The 23,288-nt window shown below is 52.5% G+C and overlaps 1 protein-coding gene across 2 annotated transcripts in view; it reads left to right on the top strand.

The window, feature by feature from the left end:
* The window catches only part of LOC139262814 (TBC1 domain family member 9B), a 112,656-nt gene that overhangs the window by 14,803 nt on the left and 74,565 nt on the right, over positions 1 to 23,288 (top strand). For both annotated transcript variants that reach the window (XM_070877973.1, XM_070877974.1), the window contains exons 2-6: positions 206 to 316; positions 4,697 to 4,815; positions 8,499 to 8,727; positions 13,453 to 13,711; positions 17,935 to 18,142. In XM_070877973.1, the coding sequence (XP_070734074.1) occupies positions 206 to 316; positions 4,697 to 4,815; positions 8,499 to 8,727; positions 13,453 to 13,711; positions 17,935 to 18,142 (926 nt within the window). The remainder of the gene's footprint in view (positions 1 to 205; positions 317 to 4,696; positions 4,816 to 8,498; positions 8,728 to 13,452; positions 13,712 to 17,934; positions 18,143 to 23,288) is intronic.

Below are 23,288 nucleotides of genomic sequence, written 5' to 3' on the forward strand. Positions count from 1 at the left end.
CCCCCTCATCTCCGGAATCAACTGAGTGAACCTTCTCTGAACTGCCTCCAAAGCAAGTATATCCTTTTGTAAATATGGAAACCAAAACTGCACGCAGTACTCCAGGTGTGGCCTCACCAACACTCTGTATAGCTGTAGCAAGACTTCCCTGCTTTTGTACTCCCCGTTTGCTCTGGGATGATTTCCCCGTTTTCTCCTTTGGCAGGGCTGCTCGTGGGGACCCTGGATGTCGTGCTGGACTCCAGTGCGAGGGTCGCCCCCTATCGGATACTCCATCAGACCCAGGACTCCCAGGTGTACTGGACAATTGCGTGTGGTAAGTGCGAGCGTGGACCCTCTCCTGACCCAGCACGTCGCAGCACCCAAAATAAAGAACAGCAAGATCCCACAGTTCTGCAGATTGGGCGAGTGCGTGATCGGAATGCTGAGCTGGGGGTTTTATACCATCCTCACGAATCTTTCCTTTAAGCCGTGTAGCACTCTGCATGCCCCGTGCACCTGGCTCAATATTTTTGGGATATTAAAGGGAATCGAGGGATAGGGAGATCGCCGGGAAAGTGGAGTTGAGGCAGAAGATTAGCCACGATCTTATTAAATGGCGGAGCAGGCTCGAGGGGCAGAATTGCCGACTCCTGCTCCTATTTCTTATGTTCTTGTATTCTCACAGGCATTTAACTGGGAAAAACCGTGCATGTGCGGAATTCTCAATGGGCCGTGCAGCCCCTTAAAGGGCCAGAGCACCCAAAAACATTAAAGGGACCCTTGGTCCCAGCCCTTGTGTAGTGGTGCTGATGCGATTTTCCCGAACTGGAACAGGCTTGTATTCCCTCCAGTTTAGAAGGTTAACGGGTGATCTAATTGGGGTGTTTAGTAACATGATTAAAGGGTAGATAGAGACAAAAGATTTCCTCTGATGGGGGGAATCCAGAACAAGGGGGCGTCACCTTAAAATTAGAGCCCGGCCGTTCAGGGTGTTGCCAGGAAGCACTTCTTCACACAAAGGGTGCTGGGAATATGGAACTCTCTCTCCCAAAAAGCTGTCGAGGCCGGGGGTCAATTGGAGCTTTCAAGACATAAATCGGTAGATTTTAGATGGGTATTAAAGGTTATAGAACCAAGGCGGGTAGATGGAGTTGAGATATAGATCAGCCGTGATCTAACTGAATGAGGGAACAGGCTCGAGGGGCTGAATGGCCTCCTCCTGTTCCTATGTAACAGGCTCGAGGGGCTGAATGGGCCTCCTCCTGTTCCTGTGTAACAGGCTCGAGGGGCTGAATGGCCTCCTCCTGTTCCTGTGTAACAGACTCGAGGGGCTGAATGGGCCTGCTCCTGTTCCTGTGTAACAGGCTCGAGGGGCTGAATGGCCTCCTCCTGTTCCTGTGTAACAGACTCGAGGGGCTGATGGCCTCCTCCTGTTCCTGTGTAACAGGCTCGAGGGGCTGAATGGCCTCCTCCTGTTCCTGTGTAACAGACTCGAGGGGCTGAATGGCCTCCTCCTGTTCCTGTGTAACAGACTCGAGGGGCTGATGGCCTCCTCCTGTTCCTGTGTAACAGGCTCGAGGGGCTGAATGGCCTCCTCCTGTTCCTGTGTAACAGACTCGAGGGGCTGAATAGACCTCCTCCTGTTCCTGTGTAACAGACTCGAGGGGCTGAATGGCCTCCTCCTGTTCCTGTGTAACAGACTCGAGGGGCTGAATGGCCTCCTCCTGTTCCTGTGTAACAGACTCGAGGGGCTGAATGGCCTCCCCCTGTTCCTGTGTAACAGGCTCGAGGGGCTGAATGGCCTCCTCCTGTTCCTGTGTAACAGGCTCGAGGGGCTGAATGGCCTCCTCCTGTTCCTGTGTAACAGGCTCGAGGGGCTGAATGGCCTCCTCCTGTTCCTGTGTAACAGGCTCGAGGGGCTGAATGGCCTCCTCCTGTTCCTGTGTAACAGGCTCGAGGGGCTGAATGGCCTCCTCCTGTTCCTGTGTAACAGACTCGAGGGGCTGAATGGGCCTCCTCCTGTTCCTGTGTAACAGGCTCAAGGAGCTGAATGGCCTCCTCCTGTTCCTGTGTAAGAGGCTCGAGGGGCTGAATGGGCCTCCTCCTGTTCCTGTGTAACAGACTCGAGGGGCTGAATGGGCCTCCTCCTGTTCCTGTGTAACAGGCTCGAGGGGCTGAATGGCCTCCTCCTGTTCCTGTGTAACAGACTCGAGGGGCTGAATGGCCTCCTCCTGTTCCTGTGTAACAGGCTCGAGGGGCTGAATGGCCTCCTCCTGTTCCTGTGTAACAGACTCGAGGGGCTGATGGCCTCCTCCTGTTCCTATGTAACAAGCTCGAGGGGCTGAATGGCCTCCTCCTGTTCCTGTGTAACAAGCTCGAGGGGCTGAATGGCCTCCTCCTGTTCCTGTGTAACAGGCTCGAGGGGCTGAATGGCCTCCTCCTGTTCCTGTGGGCGACTCTGCCTTCCATTAACAACACTCGCGATGCTCAGAAGGTTTGTGTCAGTGGAACAGATGTAAAGTAGGAGGTGTCGTCAGAAAATGAGGTCCAGCTTTAAAGATCGGGGCTTGACTGCCGCACCACAGTGGGGGTGAAAGTTGAAAGTGTCGGGTACTTTGTAGTTTGGAGCGTAACAAGGCCCTACTTACTGTTTCAGTGTAAGTCAGTGCTGTGTAACGGCCCCGTGGTGAGGGGTTGAATAATATCGGCAGGTTTTGGTAGTCAATTACAACAACAACTTGTATTTATATAGCGCCCTTAACGGAGTGAAACGTCCCAAGACGCTTCACAGGAGGGTTATGACATGAAAACATTTGACACTGAGCCACATAAGGAGAAATTAGGGCAGGTGACCAAAAGCTTGTTCAAAGAGCTTCTTAAAGGAGGAGAGGCAGAGAGGCAGAGAGGTTTAGACAGAGAGTTCCAGAGCTTGGGGCCCAGGCAACAGAAGGCACGGCCTCCAATGGTGGAGCGATTATAATCAGGGATGGTCAGGGGGACAGAATTAGAGGAGCGCAGACATCTCAGGGGGTTGCGGGGGGAGAGGGAGGGGGTTTCTGGGGCTGGAGGAGATTACCGAGATAGGGAGGGGCAAGGGCCATGGAGGGATTTGAAAATAAGGAGGAGAATTTTGAAATCGAGGTGTTGCTTAACCGGGAGCCAATGTGGGTCAGTGATCACAGGGGGTGATGGGTGAGCGGGACTTGGTGCGAGTTAGGACACGGGGCAGTGAGCACAGGGGGCGATGGGTGAGCGGGACTTGGTGTGAGTTAGGACACGGGGCAGTGAGCACAGGGGGTGATGGGTGAGCGGGACTTGGTGCGAGTTAGGACACGGGGCAGTGAGCACAGTGGGTGATAGGTGAGTGGGACTTGGTGCGAGTTAGGACACGGGGCAGTGAGCACAGGGGGTGATGGGTGAGTGGGACTCGGTGCGAGTTAGGACACGGGTCAGTGATCACAGGGGGTGATGGGTGAGCGGGACTCGATGCGAGTTAGGACACGGGGCAGTGAGCACAGGGGGTGATGGGTGAGCGGGACTTGGTGCGAGTTAGGACACGGGGCAGTGAGCACAGGGGGTGATGGGTGAGCGGGACTCGGTGCGAGTTAGGACACGGGGCAGTGAGCACAGGGGGTGATGGGTGAGTGGGACTCGATGCGAGTTAGGACACGGGGCAGTGAGCACAGGGGGTGATGGGTGAGCGGGACTTGGTGCGAGTTAGGACACGGGGCAGTGAGCACAGGGGGTGATGGGTGAGTGGGACTCGGTGCGAGTTAGGACACACAATAGGGGGGAAACTGTTCCCAGGGGCAGGAGGCTGGGTAACCAGAGGGACACAGATTGAAGGTGATTGGCAAAGAACCCGAGAGGGAGATGGGGAGAATGTGTTTACGCAGCGAGTTGTTGTGATCGGGAACGCGCTGCCTGAAAGGGCGGTGGGAGCAGATTCAATAGTAACTTTCAAACCGGGAATTGGATAAATAGTTGAACAGGAAACATTAGCCGGGCTGTGGGGAGAGAGCGGGGGGAGTGGGACTGATTGGATCGCTCTGTCACAGAGCCGGCACAGGCTCGATGGGCCCAATGGCCTCCTCCTGTTACTATATGGTTCTGTGATTCTATCTGCATCCAGTTGCCCTTGCAGCCATGTGTTCTGTCTGCTTCCACAGCCCATTTCCCGTTCACTGGGGAGCTTTGCGGTGAATGAAGTGGAGAAGAATTTCCGTGGAGCTGATCCCGTGACTTTGGCAGAAGCCTTGTGGGAATGGGGGCATCCAGTTACTCCTCCCAGCGGAAATTCCAGCAACTCCTCCGTGACACCATCAGCTGACCAGCAACACCCCCCCACCTCCCCCCATCATCACGTTACTCTTCGAATCATAGAACCATACGGCACAGAAAGAGACCATTCGGCCCATCGTTCCTGTGCCGACTCTGGTCAAACTATCCAATCAGGCCCACTCCCCCAGCTCTTTCCCCATAGCCCGGCAAATGTTCCCCTTCGAGTATTTATCCAATTCCCGGTTCGAAAGTTACCATTGAATCTGCTCCCACCGCCCTTTCAGACAGCGCGTTGCCAATCACAACAACTCGCTGCGTAAACAAGTTAATCCCCTCGTGTCTCCCCGGGTTCTTTTCCTGTAGTTTGCCGTTTGCTTATCGATGGAGAGGAGTGATTTGGATCTTGCTTTGTGTATGTTGCCCCGTGGTGTAGGTACCTCCAGGAGGGAGATCACAGGACACTGGGAATGGCTGGAGGTCAATCTCCTGCAGACGCTGTCGGTGTTCGAGAATGAAGAGGATGTGACGACCTTCATCAAGGGCAAAGTCCAGGTCAGTGCCCAAATAGTTAATGTGAAGCTCGGGAGGTGCAGGGGTCGGGGGAGTAATTTTAACCCCACTCGCTCAGCAGAGACCTGGCGGGGCGGGCAGTTAATATCGCCCCTGGCTCTTGCCTGTCCGGAAAAGCTGCCACGATCGCAATTTTAACCCACTCTCCTGAGCAGGCAGCAAAGACAGGCGCCCCGAGCCAACAGGGTCCTTCTTTGCATGGGCACGGTGCAGCCCGATGACACCACTGAGACCCGACTGTAATTTTAACCCAGGCCTGAGCGGGGAACCCGCCGGTTGTTAAAATCGCGGCCTGGGCCCACCGGCTCTCGTGGCTCAGTGAGGCACTGCGCCGCCCGCTGTGCTATTGGGATCCTGACCGCGAGCTGACCGAGTTAAACTCACCTCTGCGCATCCCAGGACTGCGATGGACAAGTTTACACAATTGCAGCCGAGCTGGTGTGAAATAACTGCTGCTTACCTGGCGAGCCAAGCAACAGCAACTTTCATTTATATAGCGCCTTTGATGTAGTAAAACGACCCAAGGCACTTCACAGGAGTGTTAGAATCACAGAACGGTTACAGCACAGGAGGCCATTCGGCCCGTCCAGCCCGTGCCGGCTCTCTGCAAGACCACCTCAGCCAGTCCCCCTCCCCCCGCCCTTTCCCCGTAGCCCTGCAATTGTTTTCCTTCAGCTACTTATCCAATTTATTTTGAAAGCCACGATTGAGTCTGCCTCCACCACCCTCTCAGGCAGCACATTCCAGATCCTCACCACTCGCTGCGTAAACACGTTTCATCCTCGTGTTGCCTTTGGTTCTTCTGCCATTTGCCTTAAATCTGTGTCCCCTGGTTCCCGACCCTTCCACCAATGGGAACAGTTTCTCTCTCTATCTACTCTGTCCAGACCCCTCATGATTTTGAACACCTCGATCAAATCTCCTCTCAACCTTCTCTGCTCCAAGGAGAACAACCCCAGCTTCTCCAGTCTATCCACGTCACTGAAGTCCCTCATCCCTGGAACCATTCTCGTAAATCTCTGCTGCACCCTCTCTAAGGCCTTCACATCCTTCCTACAGTGCGGGGCCCAGAATTGGACACAATACTCCAGCTGGGGCCTAACCAGTGATTTATACAGGTTCATCATAACCTCCTTGCTTTTGTACTCTGTGCCTCTATTCATGAAGCTCATAAGCTTTTTTAACTACTTTCTCAACCTGCTAAGAACATAAGACAATCTTTAAAACCTACCTCTTTGACCAAGTTTATGTACGTTCACCTGTCCTAATATCGCCATACGTGCTCGGTGTCAAATTTTATTTGATTCCGGGGATGAGGGGGTTGATTTATGAAGATAGGTTGAGTAGGTTGGGCCTATACTCATTGGAGTTCAGAAGAATGAGAGGTGATCTTATCGAAACTTGTAAGATAATGAGGGGGCTCGACAAGGTGGATGCAGAGAGGATGTTTCCACTCATAGGGGAAACTAAAACTAGGGGACATAGTCTCTGAATAAGGGGCCGCCCATTTAAAACTGAGATGAGGAGGAATTTCTTCTCTCAGAGGGTTGTAAATCTGTGGAATTCTCTGCCCCAGAGAGCTGTGGAGGCTGGGTCATTGAATATATTTAAGACAGAGATAGACAGATTTTTGAGCGATAAGGGAGTAAAGGGTTATGGGGAGCGGGCAGGGAAGTGGAGCTGATCAGATCAGCCATGATCTTATTGAATGGTGGAGCAGGCTCGAGAGGCCGAATGGCCGACTCCTGCTCCTATTTCTTATGTTCTTGAATTTTTATGTTTTCGGTCTCCGCCACAAACTCTGTTCCCCAACCACCGACTCCATCCCTCTCCCCCTCTCCTGTCTGATGCTGAACCAGACTGTTCGCAACCTTGGTGACATATTTGACCCTGACATGAGCTATCGACCACATATCCGCAGCATAACCAAGACCGCCTGTTTCCACCTCCGCAATATCCACCCCTGCCTCAGCTCATAGAAACATAGAAAACATAGAAAATAGGTGCAGGAGTAGGCCATTCGGCCCTTCTAGCCTGCACCGCCATTCAATGAGTTCATGGCTGAACATTCAACTTCAGTACCCCATTCCTGCTTTCTCACCATACCCCTTGATCCCCCAAGTAGTAAGGACTACATCTAACTCCTTTTTGAATATATTTAGTGAATTGGCCTCAACAACTTTCTGTGGTAGAGAATTCCACAGGTTCACCACTCTCTGGGTGAAGAAGTTCCTCCGCATCTCGGTCCTAAATGGCTTACCCCTTATCCTCAGACTGTGACCCCTGGTTCTGGACTTCCCCAACATTGGGAACATTCTTCCTGCATCTAACCTGTCTAACCCCGTCAGAATTTTATATGTTTCTGCTCCATCTGCTGCTGGAGCTCTCATACCTCAAGACTTGACTATTCCAGCTCTCTTGGCTGGCTTCGCACATTCTACCCTACGTAAACGAGAGATGATCCAAAACTCGGCTGCCCCGTGTCCTAACTCGGACCCAGTACCGTTCACCCATCACCCCTTGTGCTCGCTGTCCGTGTCCTAACTTGCACCCAGTCCCGTTCACCCATCACCCCTTGTGCTCGCTGTCCGTGTCCTAACTTGCACCCAGTACCGTTCACCCATCACCCCTTGTGCTCGCTGCCCCGTGTCCTAACTTGCACCCAGTACCGTTCACCCATCACCCCTTGTGCTCGCTGTCCGTGTTCTAACTTGCACCCAGTCCCGTTCACCCATCACCCCTTGTGCTCGCTGTCCGTGTCCTAACTTGCACCCAGTACCGTTCACCCATCACCCCTTGTGCTCGCTGTCCGTGTTCTAACTTGCACCCAGTCCCGTTCACCCATCACCCCCTGTGCTCGCTGCCCCTGTGTCCTAATTCGCACCGAGTCCTGTTCACCCATCACCCCCTGTGCTCACTGCCCCGTGTCCTAATTCGCACCGAGTCCTGCTCACCCATCACCCCCTGTGCTCGCTGCCCCAGTGTCCTAACTTGCACCAAGACCCGCTCACTCATCACACCCTGTGTCCCGTGTCCTAACTCGCACCAAGTCCCGCTCACCCATCACCCCCTGTGCTCACTGACCTATATTGGCTCCCAGTTAAGTAGCGCCTCGATTTCAAAATTCTCATTCATGGCCCTCGCCCCCTCCCTATCTCTATAGTCTCCTCCAGCCCCACAACCCCCCGAGATGTCTGCGTTCCTCTAATTCTGCCCTCCTGAGCATCCCTGATTATAATCACTCCACCATCGGTGGCCGTGCCTTCTGTTGCCTGGAACTCCCTCCCTAAACCTCTCCACCTCTCTCCTCCTTTAAGATGCTCCTTAAAACCTCCCTCTTTGACCAAGCTTTTGGTCACCTGCCCTAATTTCTCCTTATGCAGTTCGGTGTGAAATTGTTTGTCTCATGATACCCCTGTGAAGCACCTTGGGGCGTTTCACTATGTTAAAGGCGCTATATAAATGCAGGTTGTTGTTGTGAATTCCCAGCACCCTTCGTGTGAAGACGTGCTTCCTGACATCACCCTGAACGGCTGGGCTCTCATGTTAAAGTGGACTCCCCCACCCGAGGGAATAGTCTCTATCTACCCCATCAACTCGTTTAATCACCTTCAGCACCTCGATAAGATCTCCCATCAACCTTCGACTCTGGTTTTCTCTTTCAGGGAATCCTGGCTGAGGAAAACAAGAACAAGGAGGCGAAGGAGGATGAAGATTCCGGAAAGTTCAAAGAGGCAGAGTTGAAAATGGGGAAGCTGTTTGGAATGCCGGAAGTGGAGAAGTTGGTGAATTATTATTCCTGCAGTTACTGGAAGGGCAGAGTTCCTCGCCAAGGGTGGGTTTACCTCAGCGTCAATCATCTCTGCTTCTACTCCTTCCTGCTGGGGAAGGAAGGTGAGAAATCCGCTGACTGACTGCAGCAAGCGTAACAAGACTGTGACACCAGGCTCTGGGCTTCACTTCCAGAGGGATAGAATTGAAAAGCAGAGACATTATGTTAAACATGTGTAGAACCCTGGGTTAGACCACACTTGGAGCACTGCGTACAGTTCTGGTCTCCATATACCTTGGGTAGAACACACTGGGAGCACCGTGCACAGTTCTGGTCTCCATATACCTGGGTTAGACCACACTTGGAGCACTGCGTACAGTTCTGGTCTCCATATACCTTGGGTAGAACACACTGGGAGCACCGTGCACAGTTCTGGTCTCCATATACCTGGGTTAGACCACACTTGGAGCACTGCGTACAGTTCTGGTCTCCATATACCTTGGGTAGAACACACTTGGAGCACCGTACACAGTTCTGGTCTCCATATACCTGGGTTAGACCACACTGGGAGCACCGTGCACAGTTCTGGTCTCCATATACCTGGGTTAGACCACACTTGGAGCACTGCGTACAGTTCTGGCCTCCATATACAATGGTTAGACCACACTTGGAGCACTGCGTACAGTTCTGGCCTCCATATTATAAAAAGGATATCGAGGCACTGGAGAGGTTGCAAAAAAAAAAATGATGATAACAGAACTGAGAAGTTCTGCCCATCGGGAAAAACTGAACAGGCGGGGGCACCTTTGTCTGGAAAAGAGAAGGCTGAGGGGTGAGCTGATAGAGGAATTTAAAATTATCATAAGGGTTTGACAGGGTAGACATAGAGAAAATGTCTCCACTTGTAGGAAGTCGAAAACTAGGGGCCATAGATACTAATAAATCTATGGGTGGGAAAGTGGAGTTGAGGTTGAAGCCCATCCATGATATTATTGAGTGGAGAGGTTTAGTGAGGGAATTCCAGAGCAACTGAAGGCACGGCCGCCAATGGTGGAGCGATGGAAATCAGGGATGCTCAAGAGGCTAGAATTGGAGGAGCGTGGAGATCTCGGCGGGTTGTGAGGCTGGAGGTTACGGAGATAGGGAGGGGTATAGGGGCTGGAGGAGGTTACGGAGATAGGGAGGAGTGTAGGGCTGGAGGAAGTTACAGGGATAGGGAGGGGTGTACGGGCTGGAGGGGGTTACAGATGTAGGGAGGGGTGTAGGGGCTGGAGGAGGTTACAGATATAGGGAGGGGTGTAGGGGCTGGAGGAGATTACAGAGATAGGGAGGGGAGTAGGGCTGGAGCAGGTTACAGATTGGGAGGGGTGTAGGGCTGGAGCAGGTTACAGAGATCGGGAGGGGTGTAGGACTGGAGGAGGATACAGAGATAGGGAGGAGTGTAGGGCTGGAGGAGGGCACAGAGATAGAAACATAGAAAATAGGTGCAGGAGTAGGCCATTCGGCTCTTCGAGTCTGCACCGCCATTCAATAAGATCATGGCTGATCATTCCCTCAGTACCCCTTTCCTGCTTTTTCTCCATACCCCTTGATTCCCTTAGCCATAAGGGCCATATCTAACTCCCTCTTGAATATATCCAATAAACTGGCATCAACAACTCTCTGCGGCAGGGAATTCCAGAGGTTAACAACTCTGAGTGAAGAAGTTTTTCCTCATCTCAGTCCTAAATGGTCTACCCCTTATCCTAACACTGTGTCCCCTGGTCCTGGACTTCCCCAACATCGGGAACATTCTACCCACATCTAACCTGTCCTGTCCCATCAGAATCTTGTATGTTTCTATGAGATACCCTCTCATCCTTCTAAACTTGTTGAGGCCAATTCACTAAATATATTCAAAAAGGAGTTAGATGTAGTCTTTACTACTAGGGGGATCAAGGGGTATGGCGAGAAAGCAGGAATGGGATACTGAAGTTGCATGTTCAGCAATGAACTCATTGAATGGCGGTGCAGGCTCGAAGGTCCTAATGGCCTACTCCTGCAGCTATTTTCTATGTTTCTATAAAGGCCCAGTTGATCCAGTCTCTCCTCATATGTCAGTCCTGCAATCTCAGGAATCAGTCTGGTGAACCTTCGCTGCACTCCCTTCGCGTTTTTGCCCCCAAAGTGGATAAACTCACATTTATCCACATTATACTGCATCTGCCATACATTTGCCCACTCACCTAACCTGTCCAAGTCACCCTGCAGCCTCTTAGCGTCCTCCTCACAGCTCACACCGCCACCCAGCTTAGTGTCATCTGCAAACTTGGAGATATTACACTCAATTCATTCATCCAAATCATTGATGTATATTGTAAATAGCTGGGGTCCCAGCACTGAGCCCTGCGGAACTCCACTAGTCACTACCTGCCATTCTGAAAAGGACCCATTTATCCCGACTCTCTGCTTCCTGTCTGCCAACCAGTTCTCTATCCACATCAGTATATTACCCTCAATACCATGTGCTTTGATTTTGCACACCAATCTCTTGTGTGGGACCTTGTCAAAAGCCTTTTGAAAGTCCAAATGCACCACATCCACTCGTTCTCCCTTGTCCACTCTACTAGTTACATCCTCAAAAAATTACAGAAGATTTCCTTTACATAAATCCATGCTGACTTGGACCGATCCTGTTACTGCTTTCCAAATGTGCTGATATTTCATCCTTAATAATTGATTCCAACATTTTCCCCACCACTGATGTCAGGCTAGCCGGTCTATAATTACCCGCTTTCTCTCTCCCTCCCTTTTTAAAAAGTGGTGTTACATTAGCTACCCTCCAGTGCATAGGAACTGATCCCGAGATGATAGACTGTTGGAAAATGATCACCAATGCATCCACTGTTTCTTGGGCCACTTCCTTAAGTACTCTGGGATGCAGACTATCAGGCCCCGGGGATTTATCGGCCTTCAATCCCATCAATTTCCCTAACACAATTTCCTGCCTAATAAGGATATCCTTCAGTTCCTCCTTCTCGCCAGACCCTCGGTCCCCTAGTACTTCCGGAAGGTTATTTGTGTCTTCCTTCGTGAAGACCGAACCAAAGTATTTGTTCAATTGGTCTTCCATTTCTTTGTTCCCCATTATAATTTCACCGTGGCTGGAGGAGGTTACAGAGATAGGGAGGGATTTAGCGGTTGGAGGAGGTTACAGAGATAGGGAGTGGTGTAGGGCCGGAGGAGGTTACAGAGATAAGGAGGGATGTAGGGGCTGGAAGGGGTTTGAAAACAGAGGATGGAAATATTTAAATTGAGGCGTTGCTTAACATCGAGCATTTCATGTCCTGTATATATCCTTTTATACACGGGCATTGGGAGGTGCAGACACCGTTCCCGCGTTGTTGGTTAGTTTGGTGCCGGGTTGTAGAGCAGTGTGGGCGAGGAGACGGGCGGGGAGACGGACCGGGAGACGGACCGGGAGACGGACCAGGAGACGGGCGGGGAGACGGACCAGGAGACGGGCGGGGAGACGGACCGGGAGACGGGCGGGGAGACGGACCGGGAGACGGACCGGGAGACGGGCGGGGAGACGGACTGGGAGACGGGCGGGGAGACGGACCGGGAGACGGACCGGGAGACGGGCAGGGAGACGGACCGGGAGACGGGCGGGGAGACGGACCGGGAGACGGGCGGGGAGACGGACCGGGAGACGGGCGAGGAGACGGGCGGGGAGACGGACCGGGAGACGGGCGGGGAGACGGACCGGGAGACGGGCGAGGAGACGGACCGGGAGACGGGCGGGGAGACGGGCGGGGAGACGGACCGAGGAGACGGGCGGGGAGACGGACCGGGAGACGGACCGGGAGACGGACCGGGAGACGGGCGAGGAGACGGGCGGGGAGACGGACCGGGAGACGGGCGGGGAGACGGACCGAGGAGACGGACCGAGGAGACGGGCGGGGAGACGGACCGGGAGACGGACCGGGAGACGGGCGAGGAGACGGGCGGGGAGACGGACCGGGAGACGGGCGGGGAGACAGACCGGGAGACGGACCGGGAGACGGGCGGGGAGACGGGCGGGGAGACGGACCGGGAGACGGACCGGGAGACGGACCGGGAGACGGGCGAGGAGACGGGCGGGGAGACGGACCGGGAGACGGACCGGGAGACGGGCGGGGAGACGGACCGGGAGACGGGCGGGGAGACGGACCGGGAGACGGACCGGCAGACGGGCGAGGAGACGGGCGGGGAGACGGACCGGGAGACGGACCGGGAGACGGACCGGGAGACGGGCGGGGAGACGGACCGGGAGACGGACCGGGAGACGGGCGGGGAGACGGACCGGGAGACGGACCGGGAGACGGACCGGGAGACGGGCGGGGAGACGGGCGGGGAGACGGACCGGGAGACGGACCGGGAGACGGGCGGGGAGACGGGCGAGGAGACGGGCGGGGAGACGGACCGGGAGACGGGCGAGGAGACGGGCGGGGAGACGGACCGGGAGACGGACTGGGAGACGGGCGAGGAGACGGGCGGGGAGACGGACCGGGAGACGGGCGGGGAGACGGACCGGGAGACGGGCGGGGAGACGGACCGGGAGACGGACGGGGAGACGGACCGAGGAGACGGGCGGGGAGACGGACCGGGAGACGGGCGGGGAGACGGACCGGGAGACGGACGGGGAGACGGACCGAGGAGACGGGCGGGGAGACGGACCGGGAGACGGGCGGGGAGACGGACCGGGAGACGGGCGGGGAGACGGGCGAGGAGACGGGCGGGGAGACGGACCGGGAGACGGGCGGGGAGACCGGCGAGGAACAAAGCCACTAACCGAGGATGAATGGGTCTGCTCCTCTTGGTTTCAGTGAGGCTGGTGATTCGGTGGGTCGATGTGACCCAGCTGGAGAAGAATGCCACGCTGCTGTTCCCCGAGTGCATCAAGGTGAGCACCAGAGACCGCGAGCACTACCTCTCCATGTTCCTCAACATCAACGAGACCTTCAAGCTGATGGAGCAGCTCGCCAACATCGCCATGCGGCAACTGCTGGACAACGAGGGTTTCTGCGAGGACAAGTGCCTGCCAAAGCCCAAGAAGTCACTCCGAAACGTCTCGGCACTCAAACGGTGCGTGGCCACTCTGCTCTTTTCTGACCGACGCGCCGAGGTTTGCCGACCACAGCTGGCTCTCCGGGGCGCAGAGGTGATGCTGTTTTCTCTCTTCACCTCTCGCCTGGTGGGGATGGAATCGGCATTTTAGTCTCCTTGTGAGCTGAGGGCGACAGTTCTGAGATTATTGCCTCGAGGGCCCGACCGACAGCTGACCTGACGCTGTGCCTCTCAGACCGCGGTGACAGAGGGCGATGGATAGGAACAGAAAGGGTCAACCTGCCCTGGTGCCCTGGAGCCAACACCCTCCCTCGACCAACATCACCCAAAAAACACATTGGGCCGAATATTGCGGCCTCTCTGGGAGCGAATGATGTGCTCACGCTCCCAAAGATGCCTCGTAAATGCCGGTTCTCGGCTCACCGCGATGTGCATGTGCCGACAACCGGCTTTTGCGATCAGTCAAAAACAGATCACACATATCCCCGGGAGAAGGCCCTTCATGAGCAGAGATTTGGGCTATTGGCCCCACTCATGCAAATGTCCTTCAAACTCTTACACCTGGTAAAAGCAGGCGTATATTCTACCTTTACCAGCGTAAGAGTTTTAAAACATAGAAAAATGAAATTCAATCACTCATTTTTCTATTAAAAATCCTGTCCATTAAAGTAAGGTTTATTTTTAACCCTATTAAAACACATTAAGAAAAAAATTCAAAAAATATATTTTTTTCTAAAACATTCAATTTCAATTAATATGTACGGTGTTTTTTATTTGCTGTGTTTTGGGGGTTATTCTCATTGATCGTAATGGGAGCCGGTAGAAACAGAGCTCTCATTTTTATCAATGGGAATACTAGATAGGCCCATGTGATCCCAGGATACACATACGTATCTGGAGAGCATCTCCCCATACGCTGGACTGTGAAACTAGGCCTCCGACCACAATCCTACGTCCCTCTGGGACCACCAGGTATTTTTGTTGAAAAACTTTGGGTCGGAGGAATTTGCCTGACTGCAATCTTCCCCCCCCGCCTCCCCCCGGCCCCGCCACCATAAACTGATCGTTCATCTCATCGTTGTGAGTGGGACAAGAACATAAGAAATAGGAGCAGGAGTCAGCCATACGGCCCCTCGAGCCTGCTCCGCCATTTAATACGATCATGGCTGATCCGATCATGGACTCAGGTCCACTTCCCTGCCCGCTTCTCACAACCCCTTATTCCCTTATCGTTTCAGAACCTGTCTATCTCTGTCTTAAATATATTCAATGTCCCAGCTTCCACAGCTCTCTGAGGCAGTGAATTCCACAGATTTACAACCCTCTGAGAGAAGAAATTCCTCCTTATCTCAGTTTTAAATGGGCGGCTCCTTGTTCTAAGATCATGCCCCCTAGTTCTAGTCTCCCCCATCAGTGGAAACATCCTCTCTGCATCCACCTTGTCGAGCCCCCTCATAATCTTATACGTTTCGATAAGATCACCTCTCATTCTTCTGAACTCCAATGAGTAGAGGCCCAACCTACTCAACCTTTCCTCATAAGTCACCCCCTCATCTCTGGAATCAACCGAGTGAACCTTCTCTGAACTGCCTCCAAATCAAGTATATCTTTTCGTAAATACGGATCTTGCTGTGTGCAAAATGTTTGGCAGATTTGCCTCAATAACAGTCGTAACTGCCCTCCAAAGTAATTCTTTGCCTTCAGAGAACTTAAGCGTGTTTCCAGTAACGTGACCGTGTGATGTAAATGCAAATCTCATTCTCACTGGCTCTCCGACCTCCTCTTCTCTGTGTCTCTGTCTGTCTCCAATTCTTTTAGTCACTATTTCACTCTCTCTCTCTCTCTCTCTCTCTCTGTGCATGTCTCTCTTTCCCTGCATCGCTCAGGAGCTAAAGGAGGTCATTCAGCCAACTCGAGCCTGTTCCGCCATTCAATGAGATAATAGCAGAATTGAGAACAAGGGGGAATAACCTTAACGTTCGAGCGAGGCCATTCAATAGTGAAATTAGGAGGTTCGAGTCCCACTCCAGAGACGCAAGCATGTATCCAGGCTGACACTCCCAGTGCAGTACTGAGGGAGCGCCGCACTGTCAGAGGTGCCGTCTTTCAGATGAGACGTTCAACCGAGGCGCCATCTGCCCTCTCGGGTGCACGTAAAAGATTTCACTATTTCGAACAAGAGCAGGGGAGTTCTGCCCGGTGACCTGCCCAGTATTTATACCTCTACCAACATCACTTTGAAAAAAAACCCAGATTATCAAGTCGCTAATAACATTGCTGTTTTTGGGAGCTTGCTGTGCGCATCTTGGTTGCCGTGTTTCCCACATTACAGCAGTGACTACACCTGAAAAAGTACTTAATTGGCTGTAAAATGCTTTGAGACAACCAGCGGTCGTGAAAGGTGCTATAGAAATGCAAGTCTTTTCTTTTTCTTTTCTATATCTTCTTGACTTGACTATTCCAACGCACTCCTGGCCGGACTCCCACATTCTACCCGACGTAAACTCGAGGTAATCCAAAACTCGGCTGCCCGTGTCCTAACTCACACCAAGTCCCGCTCACCCATCACCCCCTGTGCTCGCTGCCCCGTGTCCTAACTCGCACCGAGTCCCGCTCACCCATCACCCCCTGTGCTCGCTGCCCTGTGTCCTAACTCGCACCGAGTCCCGCTCACCCATCACCCCCTGTGCTCGCTGCCCTGTGTCCTAACTCGCACCGAGTCCCGCTCACCCATCACCCCCTGTGCTCGTTGACCTACATTGGCTCCCGTTAAGTAACAGCTCGATTTCAAAATTCCCATCCTCGTTTAAAATCCCTCCATGGCCCTCACCCCTCCCTATCTCTGTAATCTCCTCCAGCCCCACAATCCCCCGAGATGTCTGCGCTCCTCTAATTCTGCCCTCTTGACCATCCCTGATTATAATTGCTCCACCATCGGTGGCCGTACCTTCTGCAACCTGGGTCCCAAGCTCTGGAACTCCCTCCCTAAACCTCCGCCTCTCTCTCCTCTCTTTCCTCTTTCAAGACGCTCCTTAAAACCTCCCTTTTGGTCACCTGCCCTAATTTCTCCTTATGTGGCTCAGTGTCAAATGTTTTCATGTCATAACCCTCCTGTGAAGCGTCTTGGGACGTTTCACTCCGTTAAGGGCGCTATATAAATACAAGTTGTTGTTGTAATTGACTACCAAAACCTGCCGATATTATTCAACCCCTCACCACGGGGCCGTTACACAGCACTGACTTACACTGAAACAGTAAGTAGGGCCTTGTTACGCTCCAAACTACAAAGCACCCGACACTTTCAACTTTCACCCCCACTGTGGTGCGGCAGTCAAGCCCCGATCTTTAAAGCTGGACCTCATTTTCTGACGACACCTCCTACTTTACATCTGTTCCACTGACACAAACCTTCTGAGCATCGCGAGTGTTGTTAATGGAAGGCAGAGTCGCCCACAGGAACAGGAGGAGGTCCATTCAGCCCCTCGATGCTGTTACACAGGAACAGGAGGAGGTCCATTCAGTCCCTCGAGCCTGTTACACAGGAACAGGAGGAGGCCCATTCAGCCCCTCGAGCCTGTTACACAGGAACAGGAGGAGGCCATTCAGCCCCTCGAGCCTGTTACACAGGAACAGGAGGAGGCCATTCAGCCCCTCGATGCTGTTACACAGGAACAGGAGGCGGTCCATTCAGTCCCTAGAGCCTGTTACACAGGAACAGGAGGAGGCCCATTCAGCCCCTCGAGCCTGTTGCACAGGAACAGGAGGAGGCCATTCAGCCCCTCGAGCCTGTTACACAGGAACAGGAGGAGGCCCATTCAGCCCCTCGAGCCTGTTACACAGGAACAGGAGGAGGCCATTCGGCCCCTCGAGTCTGTTACACAGGTACGGGAGGAGGCCATTTAGCCCCTCGAGCCTGTTACACAGGAACAGGAGGAGGCCATTCAGCCCCTCGAGCCTGTTACACAGGAACAGGAGGAGGCCATTCAGCCCCTCGAGCCTGTTACACAGGAACAGGAGGAGGCCATTTAGCCCCTCGAGCCTATTACACAGGAACAGGAGGAGGCCATTCAGCCCCTCGAGCCTGTTACACAGGAACAGGAGGAGCCCATTCAGCCCCTCGAGCCTGTTCCGTCATTCAATTAGATCACGGCTGTTGTTCTTTCAATTTTCAGCCAATTCTTTAGCCTCTGGTTTCGTCGACTCTCTTCACCAGTCGGGATCTTTCTGTGTTTTTCCTGCAGGGATCTGGATGCTCGGGCCAAGAATGAGCGATACCGTTCTACTTTTCAGCTGCCAAAGGACGAGAGGTTGGATGGGCACACGGAATGCACGCTCTGGACCCCCTTCAACAAAACGCACATCATGGGGCAGATGTTTGTCTCCAACAATTACATCTGCTTCTCCAGTCGGGAGGAGGACGTCTGCAGCCTGATTATACCCCTGCGCGAGGTGAGTGGGGCACTTGCGCTCTAGCTGACCCAGCGCTGGTTTGTCACTCCACCATTGGGACACTCGAGCTGATAGCTTCAGAGACAAAGAGAAACAACATGAATCCACCTTGGTCGGAAAAATAAAAAAGCAAATTATTATTTAAATGGGGAGAGATTACAAAATGCTGCGGTACAGAGGGACCCGGGGGTCCTTGTGCATGAAACACAAAAAGTGAGTATGCAAGTACAGCAAGTGATCAGGAAGGCCAATGGAATCTTGGCCTTTATTGCAAGGGGGTTAATAAGAACATAGGAAATAGGAGCAGGAGTCGGCCATACGGCCCCTCGAGCCTGCTCCGCCATTCAATAAGATCATGGCTGATCTGATCATGGACTCAGCTCCACTTCTCTCCCCGCTCCCCATAACCCCTTCTCCCCAAATCGTTTAAGAAATTGTCTATTTCTGTCTTAAATTTATTCAATGTCCCAGCTTCCACAGCTCTCTGAGGCAGCGAATTCCACAGATTTACAACCCTCTGAGAGAAGAAATTTCTCCTCATCTCAGTTTTAAATGGACGGCCCCTTATTCTAAGATCATGCCCCCTAGTTCTAGTCTCCCCCATCAGTGGAAACATTCTCTCTGCTTCCACTGTCAAGCCCCCTCAGAATCTTATACGTTTCGATAAAATCTCCTCTCATTCTTCTGAATTCCAATGAGTAGAGGCCCAACCTACTCAACCTTTCCTCATAAGTCAACCCCCTCATCTCCAGAATCAACCGAGTGAACCTTCTCTGAACTGCCTCCAAAGCAAGTATAACCTTTTGTAAATATGGAAACCAAAACTGCACACAGTACTCCAGATGTGGCCTCACCAATACCCTGTATAACTGTAGCAAGACTTCCCTGCTTTTATACTCCATCCCCTTTGCAATAAAGGCCAAGATTCCATTGGCCTTCCTGATCACTTGCTGTACCTGCATACTAACCTTTTGTGTTTCATGTACAAGGACCTCCAGGTCCCGCTGTACTGCAGCACTTTGCAATCTTTCTCCATTTAAATAATAACTTGCTCTTTGATTTTTTTTCTGCCAAAGTGCATGACCTCACACTTTCCAACATTATTTTTGCCCACTCACTTAGCCTGTCTGTGTCCTTTTGCAGATTTTTTGTGTCCTCCTCACACATTGCTTTTCCTCCCATCTTTTTATCGTCAGCAAACTTGGCTACATTACACTCAGTCCCTTCTTCCAAGTCGTTTATATAGACTGTAAATAGTTGGGGTCCCAGCACTGATCCCTGTGGCACCCCACTAGTTACTGGTTGCCAACCCGAGAATGAACCATTTATCCCGACTCTCTGTTTTCTGTTCATTAGCCAATCCTCTATCCATGCTAATATATTACCCCCAACCCCGTGAACTTTTATCTTGTGCAGTAACCTTTTATATGGCACCTTGTCAAATGCCTTCTGGAAGTCCAAATACACCACATCCACTGGTTCCCCTTTATCCACCCTGTTCATTACATCCTCAAAGAATTCCAGCAAATTTGTCAAATGGTGTATAAAAGCAGGGAACTCTTGCTACAACTGTACACGGCATTGTTAAGACCACACCTGGAAATTCTATCCTCCAGTGCTTGCTGGAGTACTGTGTACAGTTTGGGTCTCCGTATTTAAGGAGGGATATACTTGCATTGGAGGCAGTTCAGAGAAGGTTCACTCGGTTGATTCCTGAGATGAAGGGGTTGTCATATGAAGATAGGTTGAGCAGGTTGGTCGTATAATCATTGGAGTTTAGCAGAATGAGAGGTGATCTTATCGAAATGTGTAAGATTATGAGGGGCCTTGACAAGTGGATGCAGAGAGGATGTTTCCACTGATGGGAGAATCTAGAACTAGGGGGCATAGTTTCAGAATAAGGGAACGCCCATTTAAAACTGAGATGAGGAGGAATTTCTTCTCTCAGAGGCTTGTAAATCTGTGGAATTCTCTGCCCCAGAGAGCTGTGGAGGCTGGGTCATTGAATATATTTAAGGTGGAGATAGACAGATTTTTGAATGATAAGGGAGTCAAGGGTTATAGGGAGCGGGCGGGGAAGTGGAGCTGAGGCCAGGATCAGATCAGCCATGATCTTATTGAATGGCTGAGCAGGCTCGAGGGGCCGGATGGCCGACTCCTGCTCCTATTTCTTATGTTCCTCCTTGGATAATAAGAACTTAAATGGGGGAGAGGAGCAGAGGGATCTGGGGGAACAGACACACACATCACTGAAAGTAGCGACGCAGGTTAATAAAAAGCAAACCAAGCGCTCGGGGATAGAATTTCCAGAGGGATAGATTTCAAAAGCAGAGAAGTTCTGTTAAACTTGTATAGCATCTTAGTTAGACGACACTTGGAGCACTGTGCACAGTTCTGGTCACCATATTATAAAAAGGATATGAAAGTACAAAAAAGATTTACAGGGACGATACCAGAGCTATGAGGTTATAATTGTCGGGAAAGACTGAACAGGCCAGGGCTGTTTTCTCTCGAAGAGAGAAGGCTGAGGGATGACCTGATAGAGGTCTTTAAGATTATGAAGGGGTTTGACAGGGTAATCGTAGAGAAGATATTCCCACATGTGGGGGAGACCAGAACTGGGGACCATCAATATCAGACAGTCAGTATTAAATCCAATGGGGAATTCAGGAGAAACTTCTTTACCCAGAGAGCGGTGAGAATGTGGAACTCGCTGCCACAGGGAGGGGTTGAGGTGAATAGTATCGATGTATTTAAGGGGAAGCTGGATAAACACATGGGGGAGAAAGGAATAGAAGGATATGGTGATGGGGGGCGATGGAGAGGGGTGGGAGGGGCCTGGTGTGGAGCATAAACACCGGCACGGAGCGGGGGCCCAATGGCCTGTTTCTGTGATTGAGATGACAATAATATTCTGCATTAACCTTTTGTGGTTCCTGAATTTATCTTTTATATCTCGATCAGATCACCTCCACTCCAGGCTGCAAGGTTCAATCGACCCCCCTCCCCGCCACCCGACCCCAGTCTTTCCTCAACTTGGGATATGTTGACCCTCCGGATCAGCATCATGATTCCTCCCTGCACTGCTTCGGGGAAGTGGAACGGAAGGAATACTAGCAGGAGTCGGCCATTCGGCCCCTCGACTCTGCTCCGCCATTCATTAAGATCATGGCTGATCTTCGAACTCAACTCCACTTTCCCACCTGATCCTCATAGCTCTTGATTACTTTAAGAGTCCAAAAGTTCATTGATCTCTGTCTTATTTTTTATTCGTTCATGGGATGTGGGCATCGCTGGCAAGGCTGGCATATATTGCCCGTCCCTAATTGCCCTCGAAGGTGGTGGTGAGCCGCCTTGAACCACAGAGGGCAATAAAGAGTTGACCACATTGCTGTGAGACTGGAGTCACATATTGGCCAGACCGGGTAAGAGCGGCAGATTTCCTTCCCTCAAGGGACATCAGTGACCCAGATGGGTTTTTACAACAATGGTCACCATTACTGACACTAGCTTTTTATTGAATGAACTGAATTTAAATTCCCCAGCTGCCGTGGGGGGATTTGAATCTGGATCATTGCTCCAGGCCTCTGGTTTACTAGTCCTGTAACATAACCACTATGCTACCGAATATACAGAGGCTGGTCGGAGAGTATAAAGAGTGAAGCCCCTTCTACTCTGCACCGTCCACTCGCTCCATCAGCATCTCGGAAGACCCTCTCCCAATTATGTCGGTGTGAACTTCCATTTTGCCCAATGGCGTTCCGTGGCCTGGTTTGTGCTGAGGGCCCACACGTTAGCAACTGAACTCATTGCATGTCGGCCTGCTTTCGTAAACCAGTCTCTTCAGATACTTTGTATGAAGTACTAACAGCAAGCCTTTTAATAAAACAATGAGTTTATTTATAATCCTGAGTCCAGCTCACCACCGAGGCTGTAAAGATTAGGCACATGGCAGTGCAGTGGTTGTTGTTACTGGACTAGTCCTAGACAGAGGCCTGGACCAATGATCAACAGTTCCAATCGCACCACGGCAGTTTTGAGAATTCAGTTTATTTTTAATCATGAAATAAAAATCTGGTCTCAATAAAAGTGACCACGAAGCTGTCGGACTGTCGTAAAAACCCAACCGGGTCACTCATGTCCCTTTCGGGAAGGAAACCTGCCGCCTTCTAGAATTGACTGTTCTAACGCACTCCTGGCTGGCCTCCCACATTCTACCCTGCGTAAACTAGAGGTGAGCCAAAACTCGACAGCCCGTGTCCTAACTCGCATCAAGTCCCACTCACCCATCACCCCCTGTGCTCACTGCCCCGTGTCCTAACTCGCATCAAGTCCCACTCACCCATCACCCCCTGTGCTCACTGCCCCGTGCCCTAACTCACACCAAGTCCCACTCACCCATCACCCCCTGTGCTCGCTGCCCCATGCCCTAACTCACACCAAGTCCCACTCACCCATCACCCCCTGTGCTCACTGCCCCGTGTCCTAACTCGCACCCAGTCCCGCTCACCCATCACCCCCTGTGCTCACTGCCCCGTGCCCTAACTCGCACCCAGTCCCACTCACCCATCACCCCCTGTGCTCGCTGCCCCATGTCCTAACTCGCACCGAGTCCCGCTCACCCATCACCCCCTGTGCTCACTGCCCCGTGTCCTAACTCGCACCAAGTCCCACTCACCCATCGCCCCCTGTGCTCGCTGCCCCGTGCCCTAACTCGCACCGAGTCCCGCTCACCCATCACCCCCTGTGCTCGCTGCCCCGTGTCCTAACTCGCAACGAGTCCCGCTCACCCATCACCCCCTGTGCTCGCTGCCCCGTGTCCTAACTCACACCAAGTCCCACTCACCCATCATCCTCTGTGCTCACTGCCTCGTGTCCTAACTCACACCGAGTCCCGGTCACCCATCACCCCCTGTGCTCGCTGCCCCGTGCCCTAACTCACACCTAGTCCCGCTCACCCATCACCCCCTGTGCTCGCTGCCCCGTGTCCTAACTTGCCCTGTGTCCTAACTCGCATCGAGTCCCGCTCACTCATCACCCTCTGTGCTCGCTGACCTACATTGACTCCCGGTTAAGCAATGCCTCGATTTCAAAATTCTCATCCTTATTTATAAATCCCTCCATGGCCCTCGTCCCTCCCTATCTC

This window comes from Pristiophorus japonicus, chromosome 4 (assembly GCF_044704955.1).
Source record: "Pristiophorus japonicus isolate sPriJap1 chromosome 4, sPriJap1.hap1, whole genome shotgun sequence".
NCBI lineage: Eukaryota > Metazoa > Chordata > Chondrichthyes > Pristiophoridae > Pristiophorus > Pristiophorus japonicus.